This window comes from Pseudochaenichthys georgianus, chromosome 4, assembly GCF_902827115.2.
Source record: "Pseudochaenichthys georgianus chromosome 4, fPseGeo1.2, whole genome shotgun sequence".
Taxonomy (NCBI): domain Eukaryota; kingdom Metazoa; phylum Chordata; class Actinopteri; order Perciformes; family Channichthyidae; genus Pseudochaenichthys; species Pseudochaenichthys georgianus.
The window spans coordinates 40,713,050-40,731,480 of record NC_047506.1 but is presented as its reverse complement, the minus strand read 5'-3'; the positions used below and the strand labels follow the sequence as shown (position 1 = coordinate 40,731,480).

At 42.2% G+C, this 18,431-nt stretch overlaps 1 protein-coding gene across 4 annotated transcripts in view; it reads left to right on the top strand.

Annotated features, from left to right (window-relative positions):
* The window catches only part of LOC117445417 (pre-B-cell leukemia transcription factor 1), a 72,826-nt gene extending 54,809 nt beyond the window's left edge, over nucleotides 1-18,017 (top strand). The window contains exons 3-9 of one of the 4 annotated variants that reach the window (XM_034081097.1): nucleotides 3,186-3,433; nucleotides 6,217-6,407; nucleotides 9,778-9,913; nucleotides 11,265-11,313; nucleotides 13,475-13,587; nucleotides 14,435-14,524; nucleotides 17,864-18,017. In XM_034081097.1, the coding sequence (XP_033936988.1) occupies nucleotides 3,186-3,433; nucleotides 6,217-6,407; nucleotides 9,778-9,913; nucleotides 11,265-11,313; nucleotides 13,475-13,587; nucleotides 14,435-14,524; nucleotides 17,864-17,956 (920 nt within the window). In that variant the 3' untranslated portion in view covers nucleotides 17,957-18,017. Of the gene's footprint in view, nucleotides 1-3,185; nucleotides 3,434-6,216; nucleotides 6,408-9,777; nucleotides 9,914-11,264; nucleotides 11,425-13,474; nucleotides 13,588-14,434; nucleotides 14,525-17,863 lie in introns of all 4 variants that reach the window. The other 3 variants (XM_034081096.1, XM_034081099.2, XM_034081098.2) reach the window with 3 other exon arrangements.
* The last annotated feature ends 414 nt before the right edge of the window (nucleotides 18,018-18,431 follow it).

The window sequence follows — 18,431 nt, the reverse complement described above, 5'->3', positions numbered from 1 at the left end:
TGCCAGTTTACCTATTATTTTGAGCACAATCCCCCGCTTAGATACGCAGCGCTGTTGAATGCACTCGTTTGTTTTCCATTACCTTTTTTTATTCCATCTTTCACAAAAGAAAAAAGTCAGTCGACTTGTTTTTTTTTCTCTTTGCCTTCTGAGAGATCTCCTAAGAAATGACCTTCTTTCGCAGCAGCCGCTGTTATAAGACTGATGTAGGAGAGGTGCTTCCAGCCAAGTCAAATAAACACTTCATGAATGTTAAGTTGGAACTTGGCAGACGTGAATCGAAACCTTTTATTTTTCTCTCTTCTGGACACGGGGAATTTTTGTGTTCCATTTTCATTTGACAGTCTAGACGGTGGAAGTCGGGGAGGAAATCTAGCCTTGGGTTTTTTCGGTAAAAAACAACTGACATGAGCTTCCTCCTTCACATGTGTGTGCTGGTTCTACTTTGTGCCATTGTATCCGTGTACCTTTGTATTCAGGTTGCAGCTTTTATGAATCTTTTAAATCTCGTTCCATCACCTGGAAACTTAATGCAGCTTCTTATTGTGCGCTTTGGTGGTATTGCCAGTTTTCTTTCTTCCCCTTTACTACTATCAGCTGTTTTCCTTCTGAAAAATGACTTCCAGAAAGTGCAGCTCATTTTTATCCTCCATGGGATATGTGGTGTGCTCTCATTGTAACACTCACTTTAGTCTGGTATTTATGAGGTGGTAACTATAGAGAAAAGCCACCTCTCCGTGCTGAGTGTTCGGGAGCCGGGGAGCAGCGGGGCCTCGGTGATGTACGCTACTGAAGCAGACAGGCGGGTGTAGAGTTTCTGATGAAGCAGGTCTGATCGGGTCAGAGCGCGGGCTGCATCGCGGTGAGGTGGCGGGTGTGAAGCCGTCCGAGGTCCCCCCCCAAGCCTCGTCCATAGACAGGCTTGGAGAGTAACAGATTACATGTGAACAGATTACGTAATCAGGATACAAAAATAAGTAATCAGACTACCGTTTCCTTAAAAAAAATAGAGATTACTGCAGGATTACAGGGTTATAATTCATTTTTGAAATATATATATTATAGGTATACATATACTGAATTAATTTATTTTTGGTTCATGTGTAGTTCTTTATTTTAAATACATTTCTGTTTGTAATGCAGTAGGTGGACACCTGATGTATCAAACAAAATACAGTCTATACTTTTGACTACTGGATTAAATTTAAACAGCATTTGTGAACTATACTATATGAACTATCTTGGGTTTTTTCTTTTCTAAGGTTACATTGTTTACACCACTAAGTAAAAATCATCTTATTGTTATTTATTTTCTCTTGTTTTTATTTATTTTCTCTTGCATTTGATATTGAGGTAATCCAAAAGTAACGGAAAGTAATCAGGTGGCATACGTTTTATTCTTGACAGATTAGTTTACTGATTTGTTGTATTATTGTAATGGGTTACATTTTGTAAGTAATCCTCCCAACCCTGTCCATACATTACAGAGTGATGAAGGAGTCTGGTAATGAGACAGTGGCCTGAACCTCTGACCTCCTCCACTCGCCAACAGTTGCCATATTTGCATTTCCAGTCCACTCAAAAAAAACATGGGGGGGGGGGGGTGACTGAGGGAGAACCCCCCCCCCCCCTTGCGATTGCTAGTACAGCCGGCCTCATTCTCATCCCAGTGACCCCCTGCCCAGGCCTACCACCCGGACAGCAGTCTGGGGTTAATGCACCAAGCACTCCCATTGTCTCTGAATTAAATGAAGTGCTCCCGCCTGTCCCTTCTCATCCAATGACAACGAGGCGGATGACAAATGGTAGCGTTTTAAATGGCTATCGACACACGTCGGGCGTCAAGTCTCAGATCCACAGCTCATGTCGGCGGAGGTAATGATAATGCAGGCCGCAGTCGATCCACTTTCAGCATCCACTCTGGGATTAATTTGAATGCAGCAGCAGCACGCTCCACACAGGAGAAGGTGCTTTATATTGAAATGGATGGTTCTCAGATGGAGGAGGAAGAGTCAGAGCCCGGGAGTGTTTGCGCCTCAGGAAATGGAAGGTTGAACACAAGTCTTTTAAAGAATGGCAAGGGAGACCTCTAGTGGAAGGAAGTGGTACTCATCCAGGCTATTGTTGGAGAACATCCACATTTGCTCTCAGCTGTAATGATAAGGAGCATTTAGTTTCAAAGGGTCACATCAGGTCACTTAATACATTTCATTAAAAAAGCCCGACTGTATTTCTGGAGTTAATGACTCTCTAGTTCCCTGTATTATCAGAATATTGTCCTTTTGCAAGGGATCAGTTTAGTTTCTCAGTGTTAAGGACATTCTTCGTTATGTATAAAGGGCCAAATAGTGTCACCTAATCGGGACCCCTGTAGTCCAGGAAGTATAAAGACTACAATTCCCATGACGCTAGCCCTTCAAGAGACACAGTGATGGGCAACCTATGTTGAAAACGCTGTCGAGACACCGTTTTTAACCGTTAGTATATTAACCTTAACCTACACTAAGAAAAAGGAAGAAAGATGATCTCAGTTGTTTATTATTTTTATTTGAGTGTTTCCTCTTAATAATTCCTTACATTTATTATAGCGCTTTTCCAGATGCTCAAAGTGCTTTACAAATACACATTCCACACATGTAACGGCCATGTACTGTGGACAATACCCACAGAAGCAAATGCAGGTGAAGTGTCTTGCCCAAGGACACAACGGCCTGACGCAGTGGCGGCGGGAGCGGGTTTCGAACTGGAGTTCCCCAGCGATCTGATGATCAACGCACAGCCCACTGCGCCACTCCGCCCCCCTCTTGTGGTGTTGACTATTGTAAACACCTATTTTCTTTGTTGAATGTGTGTGGAACGTTTTGTATTATATTTTGATCAAACGTGAGTAGCACAGCATCAACACATCATCAGAAGATGTCAAACTAATATATTGAAAGATAACGGGTTAGAGCTGTCTGTTTAAGGCGTCAAAATGGCGTGATGGAAACAAAGGAAGGAAGTGTTGCTCCAGTATTTAGCCACATCCTTCCTGCACACACACTACACTCTGCCTGTGTGTCTTTCTTCGCTCCACCTTGCTGCATCACTCTGAGCTGCCGGATCTGACAGCTTGTTACGGAGCGTCTCTCCGCTGTAGGTGTGACCTTTCATGGCTGACCTCTGACCTTCTCCTGTCGTTGCAGTGCTGAGTATCCGCGGCGCCCAGGAGGAGGAGCCCCCGGACCCCCAGCTCATGCGCCTGGACAACATGCTGCTGGCGGAGGGCGTGGCCGGGCCGGAAAAAGGAGGGGGCTCGGCGGCGGCGGCGGCTGCAGCGGCGGCCTCAGGAGGAGGGTCGGGGCCCGACAACTCAACCGAGCACTCCGACTACAGAACCAAGCTCACCCAGATCAGACAGATCTACCACACCGAGCTGGAGAAGTACGAACAGGTGAGGCGCACACACACACACACACACACACACACACACACACACACACACACACACACTTCATCTCATAGAGCAGTGTGTGATGGGCTCAGGGCTCATGGCTGTTTTAATCATCTTTGAAAGGGCAGAGACAAAGAGAACAGGGTCACTTTTCCGCTTCAGCTTCTTAAATATAAAAGCACTAGAGAAAGCTGAATACACATTTAGTTTAATTAATTAGTTTAAATGTTATGAATTTGTACCTCTGGATTTCTCCCAAACTCGTAAAAAATAGCATTAGGTAATGCCTCATTTGCATATTCAAACTAAACTTGTACATTTTAACTGGGTAATATTTATGGTGATGTCGACAGTTTGTACCTGAAGATTCTCTGCTTAAAACATTTAGACAATAAAACGTCTAAACGTCCCCTTTATCACATTGTATTCACTGCGTCACGTGAGGGTTCTTGGTTTTATGGATTTAGATTCTCTCTTCGGAGCAAAGGCTGATTAAATACAGCTGAAATAATCACGCTGAACAAAAATGATCAGCAAGTACTTTGATAATTATTTAGTAAAAACACTGAAGGTTTGTTCATTTCAGCTACTCAGTTGTAAGGATCTGCTGCTATTCTTTGTCTTATTTTAGAAGGTTACATTTGACTTAATTGTTAAGGAAATTATTACAACTTTCACCGACAGGAAACATTGTTCCAATACTTTTCTACACCAACTGGTACTGAACAAGGAGGCAATCTTAACACAACACAGACACAGCCTGGTAACGTCTGCGTTTCTTCCATCTTGTTCTCTTTAACACAGACTTAAAATCTTCATTGAAGCAAGGTTAGCCAGTTTAAGTCACATTGTACTCACTGTGGCCTCGTCTCCACTGCAATATACAAGTCCATCTCTATGGAAACGGCATATCATAGCTAGAAGTAGAGGATAACAGATGAATACTGGCATCCATCATACAAACATTTGAAAAAGGTGAATTTCTTTGATTTAATTTATCCTACAAAATTGGAAGTGTTACTAATATTAAATAAAAAGGATTCCACATGCTCTACATATTAAATTATTATTTGTTTTACAAACTTTCCTCAGCAGAATCATGATGAGTGCAGAACTTAATACTTCTGATAGAATCTTGTTAAAAACACTGTTTATTGCTGTAAATTCTTAAAGTTCGACATATTAAATAAAGTCATTTAGATAAAAAGGCACTATTTTCAGCTTATATTTGGTTACTGTTTCTGCAGCAGCCTTTGTCGCATGTTGAGTTCAAGGAGGCCCGGATGTACACATCTGACCATATCTGATAGTTGTACACTTTCTCCTTGATCAACGCCAACTCATGTTTCTGTAGGACTTCCCTTCAGATGGTTTTCAGCGCAGACTAGTCTCTGTGTGTATTCCTCGTATAGCCTCGAACAAGTGGGGATGATTTCCTCTCATTGCCTTGATACCCGATGTATTCGTGTCAATAGCATGGCTCTCAGATGCATGTGCTGAAGACAGGTGAACATGCAGATAGACAGACACAGACAAAGCCTGACACGACTAAACCCAGAGAGGGATCCACGGGAGGAGAGGAAGTAAGGAAGAGGAGACAGTAGGAGACGCAGAGCCGGAGTGTAATATGGTGGCAGATTCACGCCTGGTGTCACACGGGGGATGAATGAGACGTCGTGGCGTGTTCGTCTCTCAGGGCGGCGAGGCTGTGAAAGTGTGTGTCTGAGAAGGGAACAGCTGTCATTGGTTCCTCTCAACACACTGCCATCACCACTTGTGTTAAATATGAATTGTATCAGCGCTTATATTCCCCATGGCTACGTGGGAAAGCTCGCCCCAGAACTACAACAGGCAAAGGGCTGTTTCTTTTTTTTAGATGCATCTTATTGGTGACTTTTAAATACTCTGTGTGAGTGTGTGTGTGTGTGTGTGTGTGTGTGTGTGTGTGTGTGTGTGTGCGTGCGTGCGTGCGTGCGTGCGTGCGTGCGTGCGTGCGTGCGTGCGTGCGTGCGTGCGTGCGTGCGTGCGTGCGTGTGTGTGTGTGTGTGTGTGTGTGTGTGTGTGTGTGTGTGTTATTACTGTATTATGACTTTGAATTCTTGAGGGAAATGTATTGATGAATGAAAGAGGATCTATTGTGTGTTGGCTGTGGTGTGTGCTATAGGTGTGTGGGCATGTAAAGGATCTGCAAAGGCTAAAACCCCTGTGATCCCTCCAGAGGGAGTTTCTCTCCCACACACCCCCCCCCCCCCCCCTGCCTGACACACCTGCATTGCACTCCTTTGTTTACTTCCTGAACATAGTGACATCACTATGTAACACCCACGCTTCTATTGGCTAGCGCTCCAACACAGAGGACTCGTTAGGCTAAGAAATGGGACATGTCTTGGCGGTTGACCAATCTCATCAGAGCAGACTGGGCTCTGGTTTCAGACAGAGGGTGAACAGAGGTGCTGCAGAACATTAAAGCACTGAGACATGTCCCAGTAGAGGCAGAAACTACGAACCTGGGAATGAGCATTATAGCTATAAACCAATCAGATCATTTGCTGACTTTAAACACCCACCCGTTTACTTCCATGTTTTACCTTGTGATTCCTCATTAACCGACAAGGTATGCAAGAACAAATACTTTCCTAAAGACCACACGGGAACTAGATGTGAGTCATTGATATCCAAACGGTCACTTCAGGGATGATTTATGATGTATTTGCAGTTGTATTGACCCGAGTGTTTTTACATGTATGTGTTGATTCATTCCTCATGTGCTCCCTCCTCCCCAGGCCTGTAACGAGTTCACCACCCACGTGATGAACCTGTTGCGGGAGCAGTCGCGCACGCGGCCGATCTCGCCCAAAGAGATCGAGCGCATGGTGAACATCATCCACCGCAAGTTCAGCTCCATCCAGATGCAGCTGAAGCAGAGCACCTGCGAGGCCGTCATGATCCTGCGCTCACGCTTCCTCGACGCCAGGTGTGTGTCTGTCTGCATGTTCACACACACCACGCAAGTGCTGCGAATAACCTCCCAACTGAGCAACATGGCAACTCACCACGTGCGCCTCGTATCCATATCGTGCCACACACATGCTGTAACACATGCAGGGTGCTGCTCACCACAGACATTTGGACCAGCATCCCCAGCCACGCCGGCCAATCAGAGTTCCCCGCGTGCTCCACCGCGCTAACTGTTTCCCTTTTTTAATGTAATCGCTTGTTCCTTTTGATGCGTGTTTTGGATTTGCATACATTTCTCCGAGGATAAATGTCACTCCGAGTCTGGAGTCGGAGGCACAACATTTAAATGAGGCTTCCTTGCAAAGCTTCCTATCTATTCTCTTGCAAATGATGGTGGTGGTGCGGCAGGGTGGGGGGGGGGGGGGGGGCTTTCACTGGTTGAGAGGCACTGCCATGCTCGGCGCCGCTGATTAATCTACTGGCTGCTGGAGCTCATGCTGGGAGCATTTACATATTCTCAAGCAGGCTTTGGAGTGCGGGACAGATATGTGAGCAGACATCTCCTCCGCGGTGGGTTCGGGCTCAGCGGGTTCAGGGTTCCCCGGCAGCTTAACGTAAGCCCTCTTTAGATGTGGCACACGCAGACGTGACCTGATAGGTGCAGCAGATAGAGGGTCAGTCAACTCATGGGCGTCAGCATGTGATATGTGTCTGCTCTACGGTGGGTGGAGGGGGGGGGGGGCTTCTGACTGGTTTTTTAATATTCGATATATTCAGTCTTGTTAGGATTTTTCTAAATGTTATTACATTTTCACTTAATCCTAAAAACATGTAATCAAACCCCATATTATTATATTTCTACCAATAATGTAACAATGAATGTACTGATTGATATTGTAATTACATTTGTGCCAATAATGTATTATTGTTCAGGGAGATTTTAACTGATGATCCTTTTAATGGACATGTTATACAATTTTAAAAGCATAGCATTTACATTTACATGTTCAATACTAATAATATATACATTAAGCATTTTGTATATTTGCACGAAATGTAATATTTGTATTTCAATTTAGAAATATGTTTAGTAATTTTCAAGCCAATGTTACATTATCACTAAATATGATATTACAATACCAGTCAGGACTAGTTGTTACGATATGAGTGACATTATTACATGACGAAGTTGTATTACATTTGATCCCATGTCAGATGGTAAAAGCTTTGTTGCTATGCACGCTGGCATGCTAGAAGATATCATTTAGATTATCTTTGTGTTTATAATAACACAAAGTTATTCTGTATGAAGTTGAAAGCAGTAGTCGGCTGATCGCGTCCTGTGTGAAGCCACGTCTGTACTTCAGGAGACAATAGGGTTCCCTGAACACGTAGCTGTATTGCAATGTAATATTTAAGAGAAAGTGTTGCTCCAAACCCAGCAGGTTTGTGCTCAGCAGCAAACAGGTGACACACAGGGACACACGAGCTGGCAGACATAGCGGATGTGCTCTCATTATGTGTTTTGTTAATGTTTATTATGTGCATTGTTTGGAGCATGTGATGCAAAACTAACTTTATTCTATCTTAACTTCTCAATCAAGAGACCAGAAACACCGTTTATTTCGCTCTGAAAATGTGTAAATAAACTGGGCAAACATGTTTTACAAAACTTGTCAATGTTGTGTTTACAGCTTGCTGCCCCCCAAGTGGTCAACAAAGTTATTTATTATATATATATATATATATATATATATATCTATAGAAAGGATAAACAAAGGGAGAACATTTTGGAAGAACATCTTGAACGATAGGCTGGAGTTAGTCAAACCTAAAGGACCTGTCCTGCAAAGACATTATTATTACTTCTGGTTAATGTTGTTTCTCATAGGGTTCTGGGGCTATACTACGAACCTGGTTCAACCTAACCTGGATATGTTTGAGTTAGCCGGTTGGCCTAATCCAAAACATACGCGCTCTCGCTAAACTGTACTACGACGCTGGTTATCAAGTGGATCGCTCAAGCCAGCCGTGTGCTATCTAGTTAGGTGCGCGTTCACATGAAAGGGGTGGTATTTGGAGCTTCGACCAATCACAAACATGGAGAAGCGTACTGACAGCGCAGCGTCATACTTCCTGAATGAAAAGTCAACTATAATATTAGACAAATATGAAGAAGTTAAACTTTAAACATCCATGACTTAAACACTTTATCCAGGATCAAAGCCACATAGCTGCACCTGCAAGGTGAATACAGCTGGCAACAGAACAAGTGTTTGAATGCGTACATTAACAGGTTTATGATATCACTGCCCCGTCTAAAACACGATCTGACTTCAATTACATTTGTCTCGAGAGTGTTTCGACAACTTATGTGTTGCTTAAAATAATACTTCTGCATACAGTATGTGACACTGTGAGTGTTGCACGGCCAGATACGGCTCAGCTGACTCAGATAAGGAGAGATATGATACATTATGAAGTGATATGCCGCGGACTGTACTTAATGTACTCTGATCCGGTTACTTATGTTGTGGCCGATATTTAAGTAAGCTTTCTTAACGCTAATGTTATAATAGTCAGATTGCTCTGAAGATGGAGGTGATATTCTATTAATGTTCACGTTCACACAGTCGGTGATTTTTGCCGGCCGTCTTTCCTGCGACGGCAGCTTTTCTGTATTTCCTTTCTCCTGTAATATGACTTGATCGCTTTAAACTCCGCACACTGAGCTCTGATTGGTCAGCAGGCGGTGCTTTCACTGAGTTGAGCTCTTAGCCTGCAACCTAACCTGGTCCCGACCAGGTTAGCTGCTTAGCATATATTACCATGGAGATCTAGCCTGCTAAAAAGAGAACCAGCTTCGTAGGACCGGAAAGCCCGAGTTTTCCCTGAAGTTAGCCGGCTAAGCGAAAATCCTGCTTCGTAGTATACTGTACCCCCCCGGTCAAAGAGAAGGTGCTTTCAAAGGTTCAGGTTTAAATGTATATTATTAATTATTTGAAATCTTAACTGACTGAAAGGAAATACAAATGTGTGTTCTTTTAAATAATAAAAAGACGTATCAAATCATTAAAAGATGTTGCTTTTAAAGTGGTTTAAACTTTATAGGATAAAAGGGAAAAAACACAATGTTGTTTAAATGCTAAATCATTTAAAAGAATAAATACATTTTAAAGATTAAACATAATCAAAATATAATAAATTATTAAAAAAAATGCTTTGTATTTTTGAAACCCAAATAGTTCAAAAGAAGAGTAGGGTAGAAATAAATTACCCCAGGGTGTGTGCTATCTGAAGAGACTCCTCTATCCTCTCTAAGCCGTTGTAATACACGTGAACTGGCTTCCTGTTCCTGTCTGAACTTCTGATGCTTGTTCTTGCAGACGGAAAAGACGAAACTTCAACAAGCAGGCGACAGAGATCCTGAACGAGTATTTCTACTCACACCTCAGTAACCCGTACCCCAGCGAGGAGGCTAAAGAGGAGCTGGGAAAGAAGTGCGCCATCACAGTGGCCCAGGTACAGAACAGTGCACCCCCCCCCCCTCACACCTGTAGTAGAACCACTGAGACAGTTTCAACAGTGAAGCAGCTGTAAGCGTCTTGGCAAGTCACCTAAGAATACATCGTGACTGCCATGGGAACAGACAGCCGCTCTGATCTCTCAGCGGCACCTTTCATGGAGACAACAAAGGGCTCCCGTAGAAATAGGCCGTGTCAGGAGTTTGTTGTCGTGTAATTCAAACCAGACAAAGCTATTTTTGACCACTTTGTGTTTGTATTGAAGCTAAAACAACAGTGCTGTCATAGCTATTATCTAATCATATCGTTTTCCTATAACACACAACATGTTCAAACGTGAGCTGTTACCTAATCACTGTTTTTGATTGTTGAAATTAAAAGTAATTCTGACTTTGATTCATATGATTATAAATGTCAATGTTTTTTGGCTAGTCATCAAAACATTTGACAACAATATGAATTGATTAATAAAAGAAGATCAATCAGTTGTGAAGACATCAGCCTACAGTTGAAGGAAGTATTTACCATTAGCTCATTAGCTTCTGCAAAATTAGCGCTGCAGTCATTTGAGGCATGTGCAGTAAAGATTGACTATAAATCTTATAATAACTTACCGTGTATCTAAAGACACTTAAGATGTTTGTTCCAATACTGCTGACAAGCCATGAGAGTTCAATATATAAGCACCTTGCTTTTTTTCACCTTTGCTTTCTAGCGCTCAAGTTGTTTCAATCCTGTGAGAATTGATAATAAGCGAAGCCACGCCAAGGTAAACAGCCGTTTGTGTTTTGAATCCATCATTCGGGAATGGATTGTTTTCTCAATTGGTTTCATTAATTTATACCAAATGATTGGAGGATGCTTCTGGGCCTGATTGTGGAAGCTGCTCGGCGGCGGGAATGATTTGTGGAGTTTCCGTTCCTCGGCCATAATAAAGGAGAATGTTTACCTAGTCTGTGTATTGGAAACTTTGCAGGATTGATTTGGTTTTCATTTTAATGTTGTTTATCATTAGCGCTGGGATTACCCCCCTGGCTTCATCTGGGAGTCCATTAGCAGTAATGGGCGTTAGCGGATGTTGACTGATTGGTGCTTGTGTGACTTCTGATGATAGCTGCAGTCATGGTGACATAATGAGACTGTTATTGGCAATCATTCCATTCTGGCACTAATGCAGATTCACAGCACCAGTCTATGTAGCCTACCTCTCTGCAGTTAACACATGCCATTAAGGCCATGGAAGCTAAAGACCACCATTATACCTCTGGATGCTTGCCCTCACAAGTGGAGAGGCTGTGTTTCTTCTGATGTGTGAGCATTAAACTACATCTTTTTGTTTGTCTGCTCAGGTTTCCAACTGGTTTGGGAATAAACGAATCAGATACAAGAAAAACATTGGTAAGTTCCAAGAAGAAGCCAACATGTACGCTGCGAGAACTGCCGTGAATGCGGCTAATGCATCCTCACATGGAAGCCAAGCAAATTCACCCTCAACTCCAAACTCTGCAGGTGAGACAGGAAGTCCCTGGCTCTGATCAGCTACTAGACATGTACCTCCTCTCTGTGCATTACTAATCAAAACATTTCAGTTTATTAGTGTGAGGCCATTTCAATGCTGGTGCAGGTGATTTGTAAGGAATGAAATATTATGGACTAACAAAACAGGCAGTTCATTTACAACAGACGTGCCTATCACCTAGTAAAGCACCATTATTATATTGATAGGTTCATATTAACAAAAGCAACTACTCCATTAGAGCAAAACTGTGTCAGGGATTAGCCAACCTGAGCCCCATGCCAAGTCTCCCTATGCTTATACTGTCCTGTTGTCTTCATCTCAATTAATACTATTCTTCATTTATGACTATTTAACTCTGTATCCATCATGTTCTACTGTACTGACATTCAAAGGATAGGTTTGGTAATATTCATTACTTCTTTCCTAATGTTGACAAATCTCATAAAAAGACTAAACTAACAATTAATTGTCTCTACTAACAAGTACTTAGTACTTAGCTACCTTTTTCTAAAAACTAGTGAAACCACATCGATGAGCCTCACTGTTGCCCCTCATCAACATGAACACACACTGTATTGTTTTGGGGTCAATATCAATCCCATGTGAAACTAGTGCTGCAACAATGATGCACTTGTCGTATTGAAGTCTACAAAAAGGTCTGATGTTAACACAAGCTCAAAAGATTCTCAAGTTTTATGACGTCAAATATTTCAGGAAATACTCCACTCTTAATTGTGGAATCTTTAATGAGTCTTAATAGAGGTGCTAGCTAGCAAGTGGCTAAATGAGACTAAGTACGTTGATGGAAAAATGCAACGTCATCATGCCTTTTTTGGCTTGGCACTGAGAACCACTGATAGGGCAGCAGAGTGAGAAAGTGCATTGCCTTTTTATGAGACTTGTTGACAATGAACAAAATATTACTAGGTGTATCTTTTTCAAATATGGTCCATTATTTTTGAGACATTTGTATATTTGACATCATATCAGTGCTGTGTCTCAATTCGGATACTTCTGCTAGTACTAAACTGTCTACACACTGTACTTGCATAGTCCCTGAATTTCTACAGGGCATTGGTTTCAAAATAATACGGCTGATGTGCACTTAATGACCATCTCCACTGTTAGCCAGCTAACTAGCATTTGTGTTGTCGTTTACAGTACTTCATTAATATTGACTGCTGAATTTATATTTTTATTATATTATATTTATACTAGTTGCTTCATCCGACAACAGTAAAATGGTACCTAATTAAAAAAAATAACACTCGTACCTTACAATTGTATAGAAATGTTCGACAGTGCTTGAGGGTGAGAAATGTCAAAAATGATATAATCACACCGTCTTGGTACTCAAAAGTGCATTGTATTTCGCCATACTTCTCAGTATGAACACACTCAAACACTCAAAATAGCAAGTGAAAGTACAGAAGAATGCAAATTGAGACACAGCACGCAACAGGAAGCATGTTTAGCCAAGCATAAAACGTGTATGGATAGCCGATGCAAACACCTAGCTTAGCTTAGCAAAAATGTGGTGGGGGGAAATAGCCTACTCATAGACCACTCTATATCAGATTTTTTTTTTACATGATTTTACCTGTTGTACCAAGTAGTCACCAAATACATTGAAAAGCGCCACAAGTTTTGCTGGAAATGCATTAGCATTTAAGTCAAATTTGACTCTTATTTCCCTATAGTGTTTTGTGCTAAGCTAGGCTAAACACATCCTGCCTACTGCTGTAACTGACCTCGGGTTGGACAGAAATAAAGACATTCGGAATGCTTTTTCAAGACGTCTCTTTTTTCCTAGTACCTGTAATATACAAATAACTTGCTTGTCCATGTTTGGATGTAAAGACTTGACCCAAACGCTTGCTGTGTGGGGTTACAGCTGTTTCTCTATTATCCATACGTTTCCTGTATGGCTCCATTCCTCTCCGTGTGGCTGCTAGCTAACCTCTGCATGATGCTCCTTTGACTTGCTCCCCTTGCTTGCTCTGTCTCTCTGTGATGCGACTGCTCCGTCTCTCCTTTCAGGTTCTGCTGGCTCTTTTAACATGTCAAACTCCGGGGACTTGTTCATGAGCGTGCAGTCTCTCAATGGGGACTCGTACCAGGGGGCTCAGGTGGGAGCCAACGTGCAGTCACAGGTAGGGCTGTGAGCAGATTAGCAGATAAACAGGGGCAGGCCCACTTACCATCCCAGTAGAGAGTTTGACTTGTCATGCACAGGTGTAATTATTATACATAATTCAACACATTTCAGCTGAACTTTATTAACGGATTTGTCGATTTTGATAAACAATTTAGAGAGTTTTAGGTTTTTTCAAGCGAAAAGAGTGCTACAACTCCTATAATCTCTATTCTAGAATTTCATACTTTCACTTTTTCATTTATCATTGTAACCTATAAATATCTTTGGGGATTTGGACTTTTGGTCATACAAACCAAGAACCTTTTGATGGCCTTTTTTGGGCTTTTTAATTACTTGTTTTTTTTTGATTATTTGAAGAAATATCTGCAGATTAATCAGAAATGACTCAACTCCCAAAACCACCTACATTTAAAAAATGTATTTACTTAATTTTTATTTTTCAAAATTGAATATTTATGAGGTTATAAAGTCATGTATTTGCATGAAACTAAACGTATATTTTTGTAACATGGTCCTAATCTGTTTTCATTTAGAGCCATCATTTAATGCTATGATTAACTGCTGGTTTTAATAATATGGAAAGTTAAGATGTCTGTCGTGAAAAAGGACTATACTTGCCCCTCTATAGAGTTTCTTCACAAAGGCAGAATACTTCACCATGGGAAGGGATTGTCATTTTAACAAAAAAAAGCCAACGTTTTTATCATAAAAGTCTTTTTTAGTTTGGTTGGACCTTGTCTTCTCCAGAGATGTCCTTGCAGCAGTGTGCTCCGTCTCGTCTCCTCTCTGTTCTCTGGCGTTGGCTCTGACCTTGCTTTGTTTGTTGTTTCTGAATGTTTCAGGTGGATACCCTTCGCCATGTTATCAGTCAGACAGGCGGATACAGTGAAGGACTCACAGCCAACCAGATGTACAGTCCGCAGGGCATCAATGTAAGGATTCTTTTTTCTCCTTTCACTCCCTACCAATTATTTCAAAGCCATAGGGCTCAGAATGCCACTTAGCGGGACGTGTCTCTGCTCCACCACCACCCTGGTTGATTGCTTGCCATGGGCAGCGCGCTGTCCGGCGTACGCATGCATGTGGCCGGACACACACATGTGGCCGGACACACACGCAGGGCCGCCGTCTGAGCCTGTCACGTCGCATCAGGTCTGGCGGAGCACCTGCAGCCACGTACAGTCAGCCGTGAGCGAGCGGCACCACCAGGTGACACCTCCTGCCCCGGCCTTCAGATCCCTCTGACCACCTGACCCGTGAGCGGCAGCCCCCGCGGCCAGAAGCTCCCACAAAGACAACATGGCTAAAAATAAAACCTCACGCCACTGGGAACAACTCCTCACACTGGAAAAGAATAACAAAATAATAAAAACAAGGCGTTTAGTTAAAAAACATCTGCCAATAGAACACGTTAAAATGTGCTTGGTAAGAGTTCTTGAAATGATTTAGATGGTTCTTGTAATGAGCTGGGAAAGCGTACTTTTATTTGCCCAGAATCTGGAAACGTTGTGTTACAAAATAAACCACAAGTGCTCAAAGTTTTCTGATGTTAGTTTTCCAAAATCAAGTTATTTCTTGAAACAAGATCACCCATCCTTTAAAAATACCAGAGCAGCTAAAAAACTTGTGTCATACTTGTTTCATCTGAGATACAACTCTTAAGAGTATTTTTAACCTTATCAAGATACTTAAGATGCATTGTCTAAAAACAAGACCTTCTACCTCACTGCATTGTCACTTCTTAAATTGTTGTGTCTTATATCAAGTGTACAGATTCAAAAGCTTTATTTTCTAAGTCCCAGTCTCCTCCAAAACTGCAACATAAATACATTTAAGACATAAAACCTTTTAAAATAACAGTAAAATAGTGGGGGGAAAAAACAGAGTAAGATATAGTGCATGGTTATCTTGCAAAAAAGAGGAAACAAACTATATACATTTTTATTTAAATACAATAAGCTAAATGTTGCAGAGACATATTCTGACTAGAAATGAGTCAGATATACTTGGCAAGATTTCACATTTCTGCAGTGCATGTGCCATCAGGACGTGTTCCCTTCATGTCTGTGAAGAAGAATCTGGGGGTAGAAGTGGGGGTTATCAAGCGAGGGGGGGGGTTTGCTCGCTGGCGGCTGCGAACAGTAGGGAAATTCACAGCGACAAGCCGTGTCGTAAAGGGGGAAATCGATAAGACAGACACAAGGAGAGCAGACTGGGGACTTGGGACAGCAATCCAAGCGCATTGCTCAGATCATGCTGCTGCCACGCTAATGGCCCTGACAGCGAGCCCCTGCTCAGAGCGGGGGGACGGTCCTCCGCTCTGAGCAGGGGGACGGTCTCCGCTGGCTCCGTCGTGCCTCAGCGGCCATATGATAATCAGATGAAATGTCTCCCATATAAAAACATGTATGTGTATTCAAATGGGCAGCTGTGAGCCCGGAGAGGCCGCTAACGTATTCAGGCCCCGTCCCCCCCCAGTCCTCGGACCTCACTGATACGGTTCTCCTTGGACGCCTGCCTGCTCTACCACATCGTACACTGCCACAATATGCTGTGTTATTCACTGTTATACCCTGTAAAGAAGCACGCAATGCATAATGGAAGAGCGGGGTATCTGTCTGCAGCCTGTTGGCCTGTGATTTATGTAGCCGAGCAGTACGTTAGGACTTCTGGCTTCTGCACTCTGCTCTTCACTGAGAGAGGGGCTCTGCAGTTTAGTTTAGTTACCTTTTATCTCAAGCTCTTTCCACTTTCTTTTAGCTCCTACATGTCATAGCAAAGAGATCCAAATTGATTATACTATGCACAGTGGCGTAACAAGGTTGTGATTGGCCCCGGTGCAAATATTGTTTTGCCCCCCCCCCCCCCCATCGTCCCAAACATAAGCGCATGCTGATGCGCTCACACACATACGGGCGTACACTCTGTCTTGTCGTTTCTCTTTTTCTGCCGACCTTGCTGCTGCTAGCTACAGTACAGGTTGATTCAACGGTTCGCTCTTCACGCAAGGTATCACATGACATGAAAGGGAGCAAGGTCATTGGACAGACAAATTACAAAATTCATTTAGGTTGCTTGGTTACTTTGAAGACTGCGTGAACCGGTCAATGTCATTGGAGCCCCAAAGAATTATTATTATTATTATATATTTAATTTGTTTTGCATTGGCTCCGTCGGCTTTAGAGGTCTCTTACAACAGTGGTACTCAGATCTGGTAGTAATACTAGAGTTTAGAAATACTTTGTTACAAGGGGAAATGATCAATAATAATAATAATATTAATAACAATAATGGTAAAAACAATAATGATAATAGTAATAATTAAAATAATAATGACAAATAATAATAATTTAATTAAAAGGTACATTCATAATGGCCCTTTTTAATATATGATGTATTGTATTGTTGGATTATTACATTGAAATGTTCATTTAGTATTGCATTATTGCAAATGGTAAATGTGTTGCTGATCTCTTTATTACACACACTGCATGTTATCTTAAATGTCATTTTTTCTTAAATATTTAAAGGGATAAATAATTAATGAAAAATCGAGTCTTTGTCCGATGAAATACATCATTATTTGTAGATAGTATTTTGTATTATTAGTGAAGTCAAGTAGAACTAAAATTGCCTTAGTCATTTCCCTGCAGAGTCAAATGAAATATCAAATGCAAAATAAAAAAGTGAGTTGAGACATTCTCCCGTGTGACCCCCCCTCACTGTCTGCCATCTCAAACAGCAGGCTGGGAAGTGAAAGGCTGTCGCCATCTTTCTGATGGCTTTAAACGTATTATTAATATCCTGAAATGCTCTTTAGCCGGCATGTCTGTGCAGAGGACGGCTCTCCGCTGCTCTTATTGTATGTTAATTCCTGCTGTCAGCGTCACAATTAGTGCAAACGACGTTGATTGCACGTGTTTTTGTTTCAGAGTTCTTTTCATACAATTTCCATATATTATTCATATCCAGAGTGAACGGGACAGGCACTTATTTCAAGCCCAAATCGTTGTATTTTCTTCATTATGTGAATTTGAGTATGCAGCGCCTGATGGGGTACAGACTGGAGTTCACTCGACTTCTGCTTGGTTGAAAACATGATTTTATATTTTTTTATGTCAGTCTAGCTTGAGGCTAACATACAGTATTTCCCAGCATTCCCTGCTGCGCCCATACACTACCTCGCCCTCAGGACTCATGCATTGCACCTCACTGTGTTGCTGCATTGAGTAATGAATATGAAAGTAATACCTCCCCCTTGTTCCTCTCAGGCAAACGGCGGCTGGCAGGATGCTCCGACCCCCTCATCTGTGACTTCGCCCACAGAAGGACCCGGAAGCGTTCACTCTGACACCTCCAACTGATCCTCCACCCCCCCCCACCCCTCCGTCCTTAACTTCCTCCTCCAAATCTCCCAAAACTTAACCCCCCCCCCCCCCCCCTCGGGGCTGGACGTACTGACTTTGGGGTCTGGGATGACATTAACGGACAAATATTTCACTTTTTTCCTATCTGGACCGCCGTGTAGGATGACTCATACCCCCCCCCTCACAGTTTGTACAGTTTCCACTCGATGTCCATGTTGCCTCTTTGTATTTCTGACAGTACACTCACACAGTAGGCGCACAGCTCGCAGAAAGCCCCCCCGTATTGTAAATTGAAACGCTCCCATACTACCTCGATTCGGAACATCAGAAAACAACAGGCTTCGGTTTTACTGAAGTGGTAGCATTTTCTATGACTTCCATGTCTTTAATGCATTATTAATACACTTATAATGCAATATAACCTGCTTGTAAGCACTCTTTAATATTCATAATGATTTATAACAGCAATATT